At 55.3% G+C, this 13,249-nt stretch overlaps 3 protein-coding genes across 3 annotated transcripts; 2 read left to right on the forward strand and 1 right to left on the reverse strand.

Annotated features, from left to right (window-relative positions):
* Positions 1–1,945: 1,945 nt before the first annotated feature.
* PUNSTDRAFT_110484 (uncharacterized protein) lies at positions 1,946–5,168 on the forward strand (the record flags this gene model as incomplete). Its single annotated transcript, XM_007379240.1, has 2 exons — positions 1,946–3,364; positions 3,414–5,168. The coding sequence occupies 2 exons, from the start codon at positions 1,946–1,948 to the stop codon at positions 5,166–5,168; spliced, it is 3,174 nt and encodes a 1,057-aa protein (XP_007379302.1).
* Positions 5,169–5,900: 732 nt separating this feature from the next.
* On the forward strand, positions 5,901–9,032 carry PUNSTDRAFT_130019 (uncharacterized protein; the record flags this gene model as incomplete). The annotated part of the gene is made up of 5 exons (XM_007379241.1): positions 5,901–6,018; positions 6,070–6,519; positions 6,575–8,073; positions 8,132–8,461; positions 8,511–9,032. The coding sequence occupies 5 exons, from the start codon at positions 5,901–5,903 to the stop codon at positions 9,030–9,032; spliced, it is 2,919 nt and encodes a 972-aa protein (XP_007379303.1).
* A 308-nt stretch (positions 9,033–9,340) lies between these two features.
* PUNSTDRAFT_80708 (uncharacterized protein) lies at positions 9,341–12,637 on the reverse strand. The gene is made up of 8 exons (XM_007379242.1): positions 12,401–12,637; positions 12,208–12,342; positions 12,014–12,148; positions 11,767–11,955; positions 11,527–11,712; positions 11,309–11,469; positions 11,059–11,250; positions 9,341–11,005 (listed from the first exon to the last, which is right to left on the reverse strand). Exons 3-8 carry the CDS (start codon positions 12,135–12,137, stop codon positions 9,443–9,445), a joined length of 2,415 nt encoding a protein of 804 aa, XP_007379304.1. The 5' UTR covers positions 12,138–12,148; positions 12,208–12,342; positions 12,401–12,637; the 3' UTR covers positions 9,341–9,442.
* Between the last annotated feature and the right edge of the window lie 612 nt (positions 12,638–13,249).

Raw genomic sequence — 13,249 nt, forward strand, 5'->3', positions numbered from 1 at the left:
CGGAGGTTAACCGACAGTCACATGGCTGCCTTAGCTGCTGCTCCGCCGAAGCATGCAGAAACCTGGAGCGATATTGGGCCCATTAATACATGTACCCTCATGAGCTCAGTTGCAGATAGTGCTTTCAGCACTGTAGAGTCTGAATATGTACACTGATTTGTGGTACAGTAGCTCACAAACACCTCAAAGCCCACATAAAGATTGAATAGCACAGCCACCATGGTGTTTCCGATTTTTCATTCGAGTAAAACACTACATATTGTCCATCGGGCTACAAGAGATGGTGAGGATCCATTGGATGTATATATATATAAATAATCAAGAGGAAAGAGTCAGGCGATGTGGAGAAATTAGCCCGTGTCCAAGGGAGTGGTGCTGTCCAGAGGAACGGTGGATCACTGTACCCGGATCAGTGGCTTCCCCACGGGGTATTTCACATGTTTGCGGAACTAGACCTTGCTCCCTTCTATGCATTGAGACCACACACCACGCAATCATTCATCATTGGATAGAGACGTAGCACTACTTTCGATCACTTACGAGTCTCTGAACTAGCCATCATGTTCACGCACCTTACCCGGTCAGAGGGTATACTTGATATCGAGATCGTAGCTGAAAAAGGCTCAACCTCCTGCGATATACAGCACTCAGAGGTGAGTCGTCCAAACCATCTCTGTATAGTCCGAACTTAGTATCATAGCGGCGCGGACAGTCCGTTATGGCTTTGAGGTCATGGAACGTATCCGGCCTAAGCCAGTCCTTGCAAATGATGGCCGCTGTATGCGGATCCTCCTGCCGCACGGTGCACAGTACCATTGCTCAGGATGTTGAATTTCTCGCGCGGCTTTTCTCGGAGTGCGAGGTGCAGGATGACGGTGACCAGAATGCGGCATGTACCAAACAATGCATGGATGAGTCAAACATTAATCAGGATTCTCAGACATTGTCAGAGTCGGCGGGCGACGTTGACGAGGCTGTACTTGATCGAGCTCCCGACAATTGCGAGCAGCTTCCGATTTCCTCCATCCCACCCCAACGATCACGCCCCAGGGAAAGGATATCTGTAAGGTATATGAGTGCCAGCGCAGTGCGATGAACTTATTCAATCATGGGCAAAAGCTTATGATTATCTCAGCGGCACGGAGCGGTCTATACCGGACATTGTGCTTACTCCTTGCCCTGCCGCTCCTCGAGATCTGTCCTGTCTTGTGCCGTTCCAGGATTCGCTCTTCAAGACCCGACTAACAGTTCCGAATCACCCGGCGGTGAACGTGGTTTACCCGCCATTGATGCCCGACGTCCCTTCAATACCACGCTCGAAGCCTGTGGTAGAGAAATGGCGCTACGAACGTGGGCATTGGCGAGTGGTACTTCCAACCGTCGAAGAGCAGACACGGAGAGGTCTGTTCTCTCGCGACATCAGACTCATGGCGAGCTCTCGACGGAAGCAGCGTCCGTGGCAGCATGCAGATCACCGCGCCGGGTCCAGGTTCTGGTGATATAGATCTGCTCACCGCGGGGAGCTGTGGCATTCGCGTAGCGTCATTTGTATGTTTCAGGTCTATGTTGTAATAAACGGTATTCTACCGGCATGGATCATTGGCTAACATTGATAATCATCGTCGGTGTTCGGTTCCAGGTAAAGTAATTTGTCTAAATTGTTACTATTAGTACCCGAGGCGCGTGCACGTGGCTGCCTCATGACTTCACTGGGGTTCCCGATATGCGGTCGTTCTTGGACCGCCTGCCACGACCTTTACCTGCAACATCCTTTATGCTCTATGCTCTGAGTCGTGCTCCTTGTTCAATTGTGAAGACTGACCGCTGAATCACGTATTACACTGACCAGTCAGCCAGTCTCTCAATATCTATTGCGACTCTGTACTGAACACCGCCTCAGCGCGCTTTCACGACGTCGCACTGAGGTGCCACCACGTTACTCGCGATGTCCATACGGACTCTTGTATATGCCTATATTCTAGGCGGACTGACCTTCCTTCCTCTGGTTATCATCAGCATAGTCTTCTTCGCGGTGTACACTTCCGTGCCTGTGGGCGATCCCGATGTCACCAAGCCAGCGAAAGCTTCCCTACAGGACCAGTCGGTATCGGAAGAGCCAGAAGTAGCTTCTGCTACTCGTGACATTGACGATCAACCCAAGGCCAGGAAAGGATGGCTCATCATGCGGCGGACATTCGAAGAGACGGAGCAGAATGCGTCGTATGCTACTAAGGTCCGGGGGTTCCTGGACGCACGGTCAAAGGATCCGAAACGTTCCCGTCCCAAGGACATGTGGTATGTCGCTTTGAAGGGGAAGGTGCTCTATCTGTATGAGGACGAAGCGATGCAGGAGTGTGAAGCTGCCATTGAGATGGGTGGCCACGACGTGATGATCTATCCGGAAGGCCTGCAGGACGGGGAGCTATTCGCCAAGCGAACCGCGATAATGCTCAGGCCGCGGATACCGCCGCCAGACAAGGAGATGCCGAGCCTGACGAAGGAAATGAAGTTGGGTGAAGGTCTCGTTGATGAGAAGAAGCAGGAGGCCGAAGAGCGAGATACTGGACTGTCGAAGAAGAAGGAGAAGAAGAGGGCAGAAGAGCTAGAGAAACTCGCGGAAATCCAGAAGGCGAGGGACGCTGCGAGGGACGAGGCCCACACCGTCCTCACGCCGTGGTTCATCTTCGTGCGCTCCAATGTGGAGATGGAAGACTGGTACCATGCCCTCGTTCACGCTTCGGACCATTCTGCCAACCATCCCACCCTGGAGCCCCTCGAACCAGTCTTCAAGGTGCCCGATATGGAGCATCTAGTCTCGACCTTGGATGAACAGCCCGACGTAATACCGACGCGCTGGTTGAATGCCCTCATCGGCCGGCTATTCTTCAGTTTCTATCGCACCCAGCTGCTCGAGAGATTCATCATTGGGAGGCTGATGAAAAAGCTGGCCAAAGTGAAGCGACCTGCTTTCCTCTCTGACGTGAACATCAAGGAGGTTTCTGTCGGCAATAGACCCCCTACCTTCAGCAAGCCTATGCTGAAGGAGCTCACCAAGGAGGGTGATGCGTCACTAGAAGTGCGAATACATTATAAGGGCGAAGTGCGCGTCACTGCGGAGGCGACAGCGATTATCAATCTGGGCCCCCGTTTCAAAACTTACACAGTTAAACTCGTTCTTGCCGCAGTGCTCAGGGAGATCGAGGGTAATTTGCTTATCAAGGTGAAGCGACCTCCGAGCAATCGGATTTGGTACGCGTTTACGCAGATGCCGCGGATGGAATTGGACGTGGAGCCGGTGGTTAGTGACAGACAGATTACTTGGGGCATGATCTTGAGCACCATCGAATCAAGGCTGAAGGAAATCGTAAGTACTAACACCAATGATTTCTCCTGAGACTGAGAAAGTACTACAGATTCTTGAGTCAATCGTTCTGCCTAATATGGACGATATTGCGTTCTTTGAGAGTTCATCGTACGAGCACCGAGGCGGCATTTGGGCTGATGCATCTCGAGAAACACACGAACCTTCCGAAAGTTTGAATGCTTCGGACGCCGGTCCGAGTGCGTCGACGACAGCTCTCCCCGGCTCTACGGCATCGCAAGATGCTGCTGCCGTACCTCAATCAGCAGAGCCCACTAGTACAGGCGAGCGGTCCATGTCTGCACCGTTACCTTTGCATCCCATCTCTGAGCCGGCCTCACTTTCGGCGGACGTTTCCGTTCTCGGCAACTCCAGCAATCCTTCGGCAACAAAACGACGCAGTTGGTTCGCAGCATTGCGTAACGAAGACTCCATTGCTTCGGACCCGTCAATATCTACTGAATCGGCTATCTCGTCGGAAGCTGCTCGTGGACGCAGCGTGGTTTCCGGGTTCAGTGCCCCTGAGGTCGCGCAACCAACGTCATCCACTGCTGAGGGTGGCGAAACCGTGCCGGAGCCCCCAGTGAGAACAACAAGTTCGGACGTTTCTCTGCTCAGACCCGGAACATCACAAAGATCGACATCTCAACATAGCTCATCCTCAACTTCGTCGTCTCGCAGCGGTACCCCAGAGCGCGAAGAGTCTGCAAGGCGACCACCCACACCATCGTCGCCTCAGGTCTTCGCCAATGGCACAGTTCCTTCCAGCCCCGGAAACGGGAGCAGCTTTTTATCTACGCTTAAATCGCGTGATAAACAGGCCATTCAGGCCCAGGCCAAGGAAGCGATGCGGAAATGGGGCGTCAATTGGGCATCGCTACGACGCAATAACGAAGGCTCAGAGGATGTGCCAGATGGCGGGCCTACTGAACAGCGACCCACGAACAGCCAAGCCTCGCTGTCGCAGAAGATTCGACCCAGCTTTGCTGAAATACGGGCTAAGGTAGAAGAGCGCAGATCGTCTCGGCACGACTTAGACGGCACTGCTCCGATCGCCATTCCACAGAGGGGCGATGAAAGACAGCGGGTTGTTTCACAACCGAGCGTGCCTAACCCTGGACGACCGTCCTCATTCACCGGTGGCTTATCTACATCACCCGCTGGACCATCCAGAGTCAGGACCACCTCTGAGTTGGATGGCAGTTTGCAAACTAGCAAATATGTGGCTCCTTCAATGTCTCGTACAACGACCCAACTGCATACTCCAAGTCAACCTGATTTCCCCTCAGTCTCACCTCCACCTACTCCTGCCCCCATACACACGCAGCCTCCTCAAGCCAAGACCATGACGATACCTGGCATACATGCCAGCCACAGAGGGGAAGTGCAGTCCCTCGGGTACGTGGCACCGGCACCATCGACGGATCAGAAGGGCAAATCTCCAGCCCTGCAGACGGTCGTCACACGTCTTTTCAAACCTCAAGGTCAAGGACAAACTGAGCACGATTTTTCCTCGTCTGCTCCCGAGCCGCAGCCATCTCATAGAGAGGTGGTTGAAACGGAGGCAGCACAATCGCCCCAAGGACCTCCTCCGTTACCGCCGCGATCGGTTTCCTCAGCCTCTGCGGCGCTCAAATCGATTCAGTCTCGCGTCGAAAGCGGAAGACTGTCGACAGACGAGCAATCGCGAGGGAGCACACCCGAGCCCGTCGGAGATCCCACGGGAAGCAACGATGGTGCATCCGTGCACGATATGCCAAAGGCTGCTCCCCCTCCTCTACCGCCACGCAAGGTGCCCGTGCAGTGATCTCGGGGGCGTGTTCGATTACATGTTACTGTGCGCCCGTCAGCTATAGTTACGTGTACATACATATTCACCTTCACTCCTCGTGTCCCACTTCTTCCGCGTGATATCGTTCTCATCGTGTAAGGACTCTTCGCGCACGAAATGTGGCGTTGTCAGGTTACCGCACATCTCCGACATCACAGTACGCTCCAGATTTGATCCTCTTGCGTCTCCAGCAGACGCAAGCTGCGGAAGTGATACTTGCGCGTGAATGCTACTCGAGGACAGTCAAGCTGTTGCCTCTGCACTGCAGCCAATCCAGCCCACTCAAACACGAGCCCAGCGCGCGACAAGGAAACGAAGAGCACAGGGGAAAGAAACGGCAGGGTTGCTGATTGAATGTGACAGTTGATGCAGGCGAGCGCTGCATACTCAGGCGTCCGGAACGGTTCACCGCCTCGTCGGGTCTCCGAGCCTGGACTTGGTGCTTTTTTCTCTCCTGACCTTTATCGTTCTTTACCCCTCAGTCTCCGTTTCTCTTCATACTACACGTGTACGTACCGCGTGTATAGACTTCTTTTCAAACGTCTGGCCCGGAAAAGCAGAAGAATCGTCCGCAAGACGGCGGTGACGAGTGCGACGAGTGCGACGACAGCGACGACAGCGACCTCACGACCTGAAACGATCGACGTACTACAATTCAAACGAGCGCCTGGGACGACCGGTTGACAAGGATCAACGCCGGTGATCACGATGGCAGCAATCGAAGGCACAGGCTCTGACGACCCCGATGTGGCTGGTTCCTATGTGGTCGTCGTGCCCAAGTCGGACGCTCCGCTTGTGATCTCCCCCGACCTCGACGCACTCCTCGGTGATTGTCTCCATCGTCCAGCCGCAGGAGGCCTTCTTACCAGTTTTCCAGCTCACGACCAGCGGACGCGTGAGCCCGAGACACGGTCCCTGGGCCAGCCCAAGGCATCCGGCCTTCCCCCTCCCCCGAGACCCAAGAAGTCCGCTGTCAGCAGGCGACCGACCTCGCCTGTCATCACCAGGATTCGCGACGCCGAACGGGTACCGCCTGTCCCCAACCCGTACATCAACCGTCCGCCTGCGCTTGAAATCCGTTATCAGGCGCGGGTATCTCAGGACGAACTTCCCGCAACCGTCGCGCAGGAAATATCTCCGGACTCCCCCTCTACGCAGTCGACTGCGTCGTTGGAAGACGTACGCCGTTCCTCCGGGGAATCCTCGCGTTCAAATCGCATTCCGCACCCCTCTCTGTCGCTGCCTCGAGTAGACAAGGTGTTGGGCATGGCGAAGGGGGCATTCATGAAGTTGGCGGATAATAACGGTCTTAAGCGGGTTGACGGAGGTACGGCGTAAACGCCACGATGCTGTTCTCGCCGATCTGACAGTTGTGTGTCCAGGGCTCGTGTCGGACGCGTCTTCGACCGATCTGTCCAACACGCCGCCCGCAGTGTCGCACGTTCCTTCGTCGTCACAGGATGCCACCGAGAGCATTGGCTCCTCTACTTCGCGGCGACGCCCTCCCGAACATCGCATCAGTATATCCAGCACGATGTACGCGTCGGATTCAAGGTCGTCGCTGGAGAGCCACTTTTACCGTACCGGGCGGCCATCCGCTGAAGGCTCACAACCCCCTACTCCATATTCACAGGACGGGGAGCTCCGTTTCCACCACTCACCTGACCGCGAGTCATTCATCGATCTAGCTTCTCCCAGCTCGCCACCGCCGTCGGCATTCCACTTCTACTCAAGCTCTCACTCCAGGAATACGACCCAGTCGCCCGCCTCTCCGGATCGCCGCAGCGGGATGCCGAGTAGTCCAGGTCCGGAAGTCTCACAAGCACGCGGCTCCGCTGCTTGGCTCATGCGACCGTCGCTCACGGCTGCTCGTCGCTCAGCATCCGTCGATCCACCATTAAGCAGGGTCAAGGCGGGATCCCGGCAAGCGTCGCCCGCCCGAGGCAACAAACGTGAACTGTTGCCGACCTTGCCTCCCACGACGAACATCCTCAACTCCCATGAACGCGCTGAATTGATCAAGAAAACCAGGAAGATAACGAAGATGTTTGGTCAGACGCCGGATGTCGTCTCTAGTCAGTACCCGGACAGCCCATCGAACCGGCTACTACTACCTGTTGCTTCCGGCATCAACAAGGGACATACGCGAGGCGCGGCATCCATAGCGTCTTCTGCGGAAGCTTCTACTTCGCAGAAATCGGCACATGCCTCGCAACGCCCTCAGTACACATCCGTTACGGGTCGTCGACACTCGGCACCCTTGAGCCCTGATCACTTCTCGTTCTTGTCAGATATGGATCCCGAGCAATCTCCCAAGTCACCGCCTTCAATCTCTGAAGCTCGCCGAGCAGGCGTCGACACTGGTAGTGATGGTGAAGTGACATCTCGAAGAGCGCCTGGCCCAGATCGAAAATCGGTCGCCCAGATCTCTCCGACGTCGTTCATGGACTTCACCGAAGGGGACCAAACCGACGATACTTCTACTATTGCTGCCGCCTCGCCATCCCCAGGACCCGGGAGACTTTCGCAGTTTTCGGTAGTCACGCCGTCCATTCTCGAGCATATGACTCCAGAGGAGAGAACCGAGGAGGAGCGCAAGCGCAAGCGCGAACGGCTGGCAAAGCTTCATCGCTTTCTGGGTTCACGCGTACCTCCTGGGTTGGTGCTCGATTTACCGGACACAGAGCCCACGTTGCCGCCACCGGCAGCAGTCCTCGAGCGTTCGGTCTGGGAAGCGGGTGAGGTAAAGGCCCGGCGCCGCCGGAGCAGCTCGGCGGCTGTTTTCCCAACTAGGTGGTCCGATGAAGTTGATAGAGTGAAGCAAGAACTTGACGAGCACGAGAAGGCTATCAACGTCCGCAGGGCACTGAAGATGGAACGCGTGCGCACTTTCAAATGCTGAGTGGCAGATGCTCGGAGCTCATGACCTCTTTATGCAGGTGTTCGGAGTTGCACCCCCACAAACGCTCTATCATACCCGCCAGGCATCTGTAGCTCTCCCACTTCCATCCCCGCCCATCAAGGGTGCGGTCTCTCAGCCTGTCTCACCGGTGCTAGGAGGACGCAATCGGCCTCCAGGACTTGCGATCAAGCTAAAGTCGAAGAAAAAGAAGGCGGAAAGACCCGGGACGTCTGACTCTAACAAGCAACTACTACCTTCAAGAGGTGGCGAGGAAGAGGACTCTCCAGACGGGGCTTCACATTTAGCTGGCGATGTCTACGGGAACTACCGTGCTTCATTGAACTCTCTCTCGGATATCATCGACAGGGTATGTGACATCTCCAATTTTCCATCTTCCGCGCTAAGCCACGTCATAGGATGACCGTCAGTCCCTCGCCGAACTTCACGAATACCTGCATAGTGATGCTATCGAGTCCTTTGTTCAACTGGCTGCGCAGAAATACGGTCAAGCAACCGCCAATTCCAATTCGGACGAGATCTCCGAAACATCCTCGGTGCTTTCACAACGCCGCCGCTCGCTCCCCATGTCCTCGTCTTCTGATGTAGCCACTATCGCGGAAAGCCCTGTTCCGGGGTCTTCGTTCCAAGTACGGAGAAGACGCGCGGCCAAGTTGACACACTTCTTCGGCGTGGACTATTGCGAACTGGTCGGCGAAATCCTTGACAGTATCGAGAAGGGCGTGGAAGAGGAAAGGGGTAGGGGTTCACTGCGTCCGGAGGAGGCTCAGGTCGGCTCACCCTTCTACGTCTTTCGGATCCTACTGAGCATCGCCTTCCTCACAGGACTTGCTTTCACGGCTCAGGAAGTTGAAAATGAAGGGAATGCGTTGACTGCTTGCAACTTATGCGGAAGTCTTGAGGCTAGACCTTTGGACTGACGGACACACAAGGCACGATTATACATATTGATATCCGTTCTCAGAAGGGGATAATCTATACGGTAGCCCTAGCACTGGGCGTCTTCCCATCAGTTTCATGCTAGCGATTTGGTCAATCCTTCAGATCTGTATATATTTTTGCATCTGTATCAGCATTTTCACCGTATCCGGTGGACAGAGTAGGACTGATACACCAGGGCTGTTCGGAAACACGCGGCGTACGGCAGAGTCAAACGTCGATGAGCAATGCAGCGTCCACGGGACGTTAAGCGGGTCAGAAGCGCTCATGAGCGCATGAGCTATCGCAAGGTGCAGTACATTGGCAGAGATCATCAGCCGGTCAAATGTCAAACCGTCGGTGGGAATACATACGAAATCAAAGATCATACCAAGGCGATAGATACACGGTATTAGAGGATCAGCAAATCTCCGCTGCATGAAGAACACCAGAAGAATGATTCATTGGTGAACTGTGGTTTACGAAAGGAATGCTGCTGCTCGGGATCTGCCTCCGTCACTGAACTGAGAGCGTGGCCAGATTTGCCAGCAGGTATGGGGGGCATGGCGCGTGGGCCCGGGCGGCTCGCGGCAGCCGCTTCACTGTCCATGCGTGCCTTGAGCATGTTCAGGCTGACCTGTCGCTTGTGTCGGGTCTCTGGAGACATGTTATAATCCAGGGCCGAACGCGGAGGCGGTGCCAGCGTTCCGCTCGACCTACGAGCCATGTTTAGGGACGGCCGGCGAGATTCTGTATGGTTCAACCGGCTGGACGGTCGCGAAGGACCCGTGGCAGCGAAGGTCGGAGAAAATGGGCGGCGTCCCTCTTGAGATGCAGAGCGGGCATGAACCAATATGGAGTGCGCAAGCTGGTCTTGGAGAGAATTGACCTGCTTCTGCAGTCCGTGAGCCCTGTCCTCAGCTTCGAAGACTGCACTCTCCAACTCCCGAATCCTCGATTGTGAGGCAGAAAGCTCCAGATCCAGCTGCTGTCTTGTGGCGCTCAACATCTCCTCATTCCAGGATTTGCGAGTTGTTGGAGACGCATCGCTGTTCTGCTGCTGCCGCAATTTCTCAATTTCGTCATCCCTAGCTGCAATCTCTCCTCTCAGGAATTCGATCTCGGTCTGTGTCCTTCCTAAGAAATCTTGTTGCTCCTCGCTCGCCCTTCCGCGTTCTGCCAGATCTATCTGTAGGGCGGCCAATTGCTTTTCGAGCTCGGCGACGGTCCTGGTGAGCCGATCAACATCCTCTACGTGCCGCGCCATCGACTGCTGGTCGTTCCGCCGCTGTGCCTCGAAATCGCGCACCATACTGTAAGCCTGTTCAGCATCGGTCTGCAACTCCGTATACGCCTTTTGCAGCTCGGACATAGCCTGAAGCGAGGATGCGTGCTCCTTCTCATGTGTAGCCACAATGCTGCGCCTTCGCTTTTCGGTTTCGTCCCGCTGCTGCTGCGCCTCCGTAAGGCTCGCCTCCAGCTGGGCGATGACCGCATCGCGGCTTTTCAACGCGGCATCGAGCCCGTCCGCTTTCTCCATCAGCTCTGCCTTCTCGTTGGAAAGCTCGACCACCTTCGGCCGCATCTCGTCGAGAGAACGGAGCAGCTGCGTTCCTTCAGCCTGCAGATCTTTCTGAATGCGCTCTGCCTCTTCCGCGCGGCGAAGAGCGGCACGCAGCTCGGCCTGTGCGGTCTGAAGCTGCCGAGCACTGGCGGAAAGGTCCGAGGTGGCTTGAGCAAGCAGCTTCTGCACGTCCTCGGCTGATTTGTGACCCGCATCTACCTCGGTTTGTAGGGCTGCCTTGTCTTGCAGGAGAGCATCGCGTTCGAAGGTGATGTCATCGAGCTGCTTTTGGATAGTTGCGTTTCTCTCTTCGAGACTGTCATGCTTCTTGATCCAATCTTCGGCGGTGATACTGTGCTGGCGGAGCTTGGCCTCGAGGGCTTCACGGTCGGCTTTCAATGCATCATGCGCCTGCACAAAGAAGTGACTGAGCATGCTGTACGAACCAGTGACGTTTAACATACCTGCTTGAGCTTGGAAAGCTGGAACTCAAGCTCATCCGCCCGATCCTGTGTGTTCTTCAACGAAGCCTCAAGTCGTTCGGCCGTATCATCGTTTTGGATCTGATCCTCTAGTTCACGGACTCTTCGAGAACTTTCAGATGATGCGGCTTGCAAGCCACTGAGCGCTGCCTGAGTTCTCTGAAGCTCCCGTTCCTGTGATCGAACGTTTACATTCGCATGTCAGGTGAGTGTCAGCTTGAGCAGCACCCACCTGTTCACGGCACCGTTCGGACAGCTCCTTCTCGTTGGATGTCAAACGAGTGATCTCGGCTGAGGAGGTGCTGGCCTCAATCTCCATTTCGCGAATGCGACCTTCCAGTGCCTGTGACTTCTGTCGCTCCTGATCGAGCAAGTTTTGGACCTCTTGAGCACCTACGGCGTCATTAACTTGAATGTTACCATCGTACGGGAATTGTGAGAGCAACGTACGAGCCTCGGTGTCCTGTAATCGCTCAAGTTGCGTCGATAGAGAAGACTTCTCAGAAACGAGAATTGCGATTGTTTCTTGCAGAGCCGATGCATCTCTCACTGACGTTTCCAAATCGGAGAGGCGCTCTTGCAAAGCTCGTGACTTGCTACGTTCATCAGCAAGAGACTCTTCCATGCTCTGCGCCCCTGTGCACACGTTCAGGATCACTCGCATTTGTCATTGCATGGGGAGGTACGCACTAGCTTCGGCGGCCAACAACTGCTGCGTCAGCCCGGTTTCAAGCGATTGTTTCTCTGCCTCGAGGGCGGCTATGGTCTGTAACTGCTTGGGGATATCCTGCAGGCGAGTCTCAAGGTCAGAAACCTGTTGACGGAGTCCAGCAGAGCGGGACTGTTCTTCTCGCAGGAGGTTGCCGGCTTTCTGCAACACTGCAGGCATACAGGGAAGTTAGGCAAATCGGGAAGCGGGATGCGAGGAGATGCTGACTGGGTTCCAGCTGGGCTAGGCGAGCGGAAGCGCCTTGCAATTCAGCATTTTCGGCGGATAGAGAATCGACGATTTTTTGCAAGTCGTGACCTTTGCGTTGCTCCTCTTGCAGATTGACTTCCATTCGTCGATTCGCTAAAAGGGGGGTATTAGCGCTCTTATAAATGTGTGAAAGAGATGTCAGACGGAATTACTGGACTCGATCTCCTGGAGCTGCGCTAATGACTGGCGGAGGTGGTCTCGTTCTCCAGTAAGAATCGATATCGACCGCTCAAGCTCTTGTACACGGGTTCGCTCGGAATTCAGCGACGACTGCGTCGCTGCCTGACCTTCAACATGGCCTCACTAAGCCCGTATACCATCTCTCGGATAAGTATGGAGGCTTACTTGCTTCGAGCGAACGTAAGCGCTCCAGGGATGCAGCGAGAGACGTATTCTCAGACGTGAGCTTGTCCACTGTTTGTTGCAGCTGTTGCACGTGTGTGTGAATGTCCGCGGATCCGTTGACAAGCGGAGGAGAGAGAGGGCTCTTGACCGAAGGTGAGAACGAACGAGGGGGAGGAGAGGTGACAGTTTGAACTGGAGGAGTACCACCGTTGACGTGAGGAACAAGCGGAGACGGCGAATGAGGTCGCCCATATATGGGATTGGGCGAGTGAGATCTGTGTGGAAGCGGGGCTGCAGGGGGGGTATGTGACGGCGAGTCTACGCGTTCAAGCGCATGAAGCCAGGAGGAGTCAGTGTTCGCGCCGTCCGAAGCACTGAATCTAAGGATGAATTGTAAGGTTTGGGCTAACGCCGTAAGATGGACCGGAACTCACAGGTCCGCAACATCGCCGTCGGTCTTCTCGGCAGGACCTGGGGGCGGAGGCGCGTCAGACAGCGCTGGTGAGCCTGAGCGCGTAGGTGAGTCGAGGGCAGAGGGCCCTGCACCGGCCTTTTTAGCTTGTCGCTTCTTGAGCTACGAGAGCAAGATACATCAGGTCGGGGTCAGGATCATGACGGGGAGCACATACCAAGGCTTTAGCCCGTGCAGCCTTGGCGGCGCGGTCATCTTCGGTAGAGGCCATCTCTTGAATGCACTGCTATTCGTCGTCGTCGTAGTCGTCGTCGTCGTCGCGGTCCTCTGTACCGTCTGCGCTCCCGAATGCAAACGTGCACAACGCCGCAACGTCACGGTAGAAAGTGGCTGTGTTGTAAACAGTGGCGTCGCGTGCGCGTTCCGTTATCCGGGCT

Source organism: Punctularia strigosozonata (genome assembly GCF_000264995.1).
Source record: "Punctularia strigosozonata HHB-11173 SS5 unplaced genomic scaffold PUNSTscaffold_1, whole genome shotgun sequence".
Taxonomy (NCBI): Eukaryota; Fungi; Basidiomycota; class Agaricomycetes; order Corticiales; family Punctulariaceae; genus Punctularia; species Punctularia strigosozonata.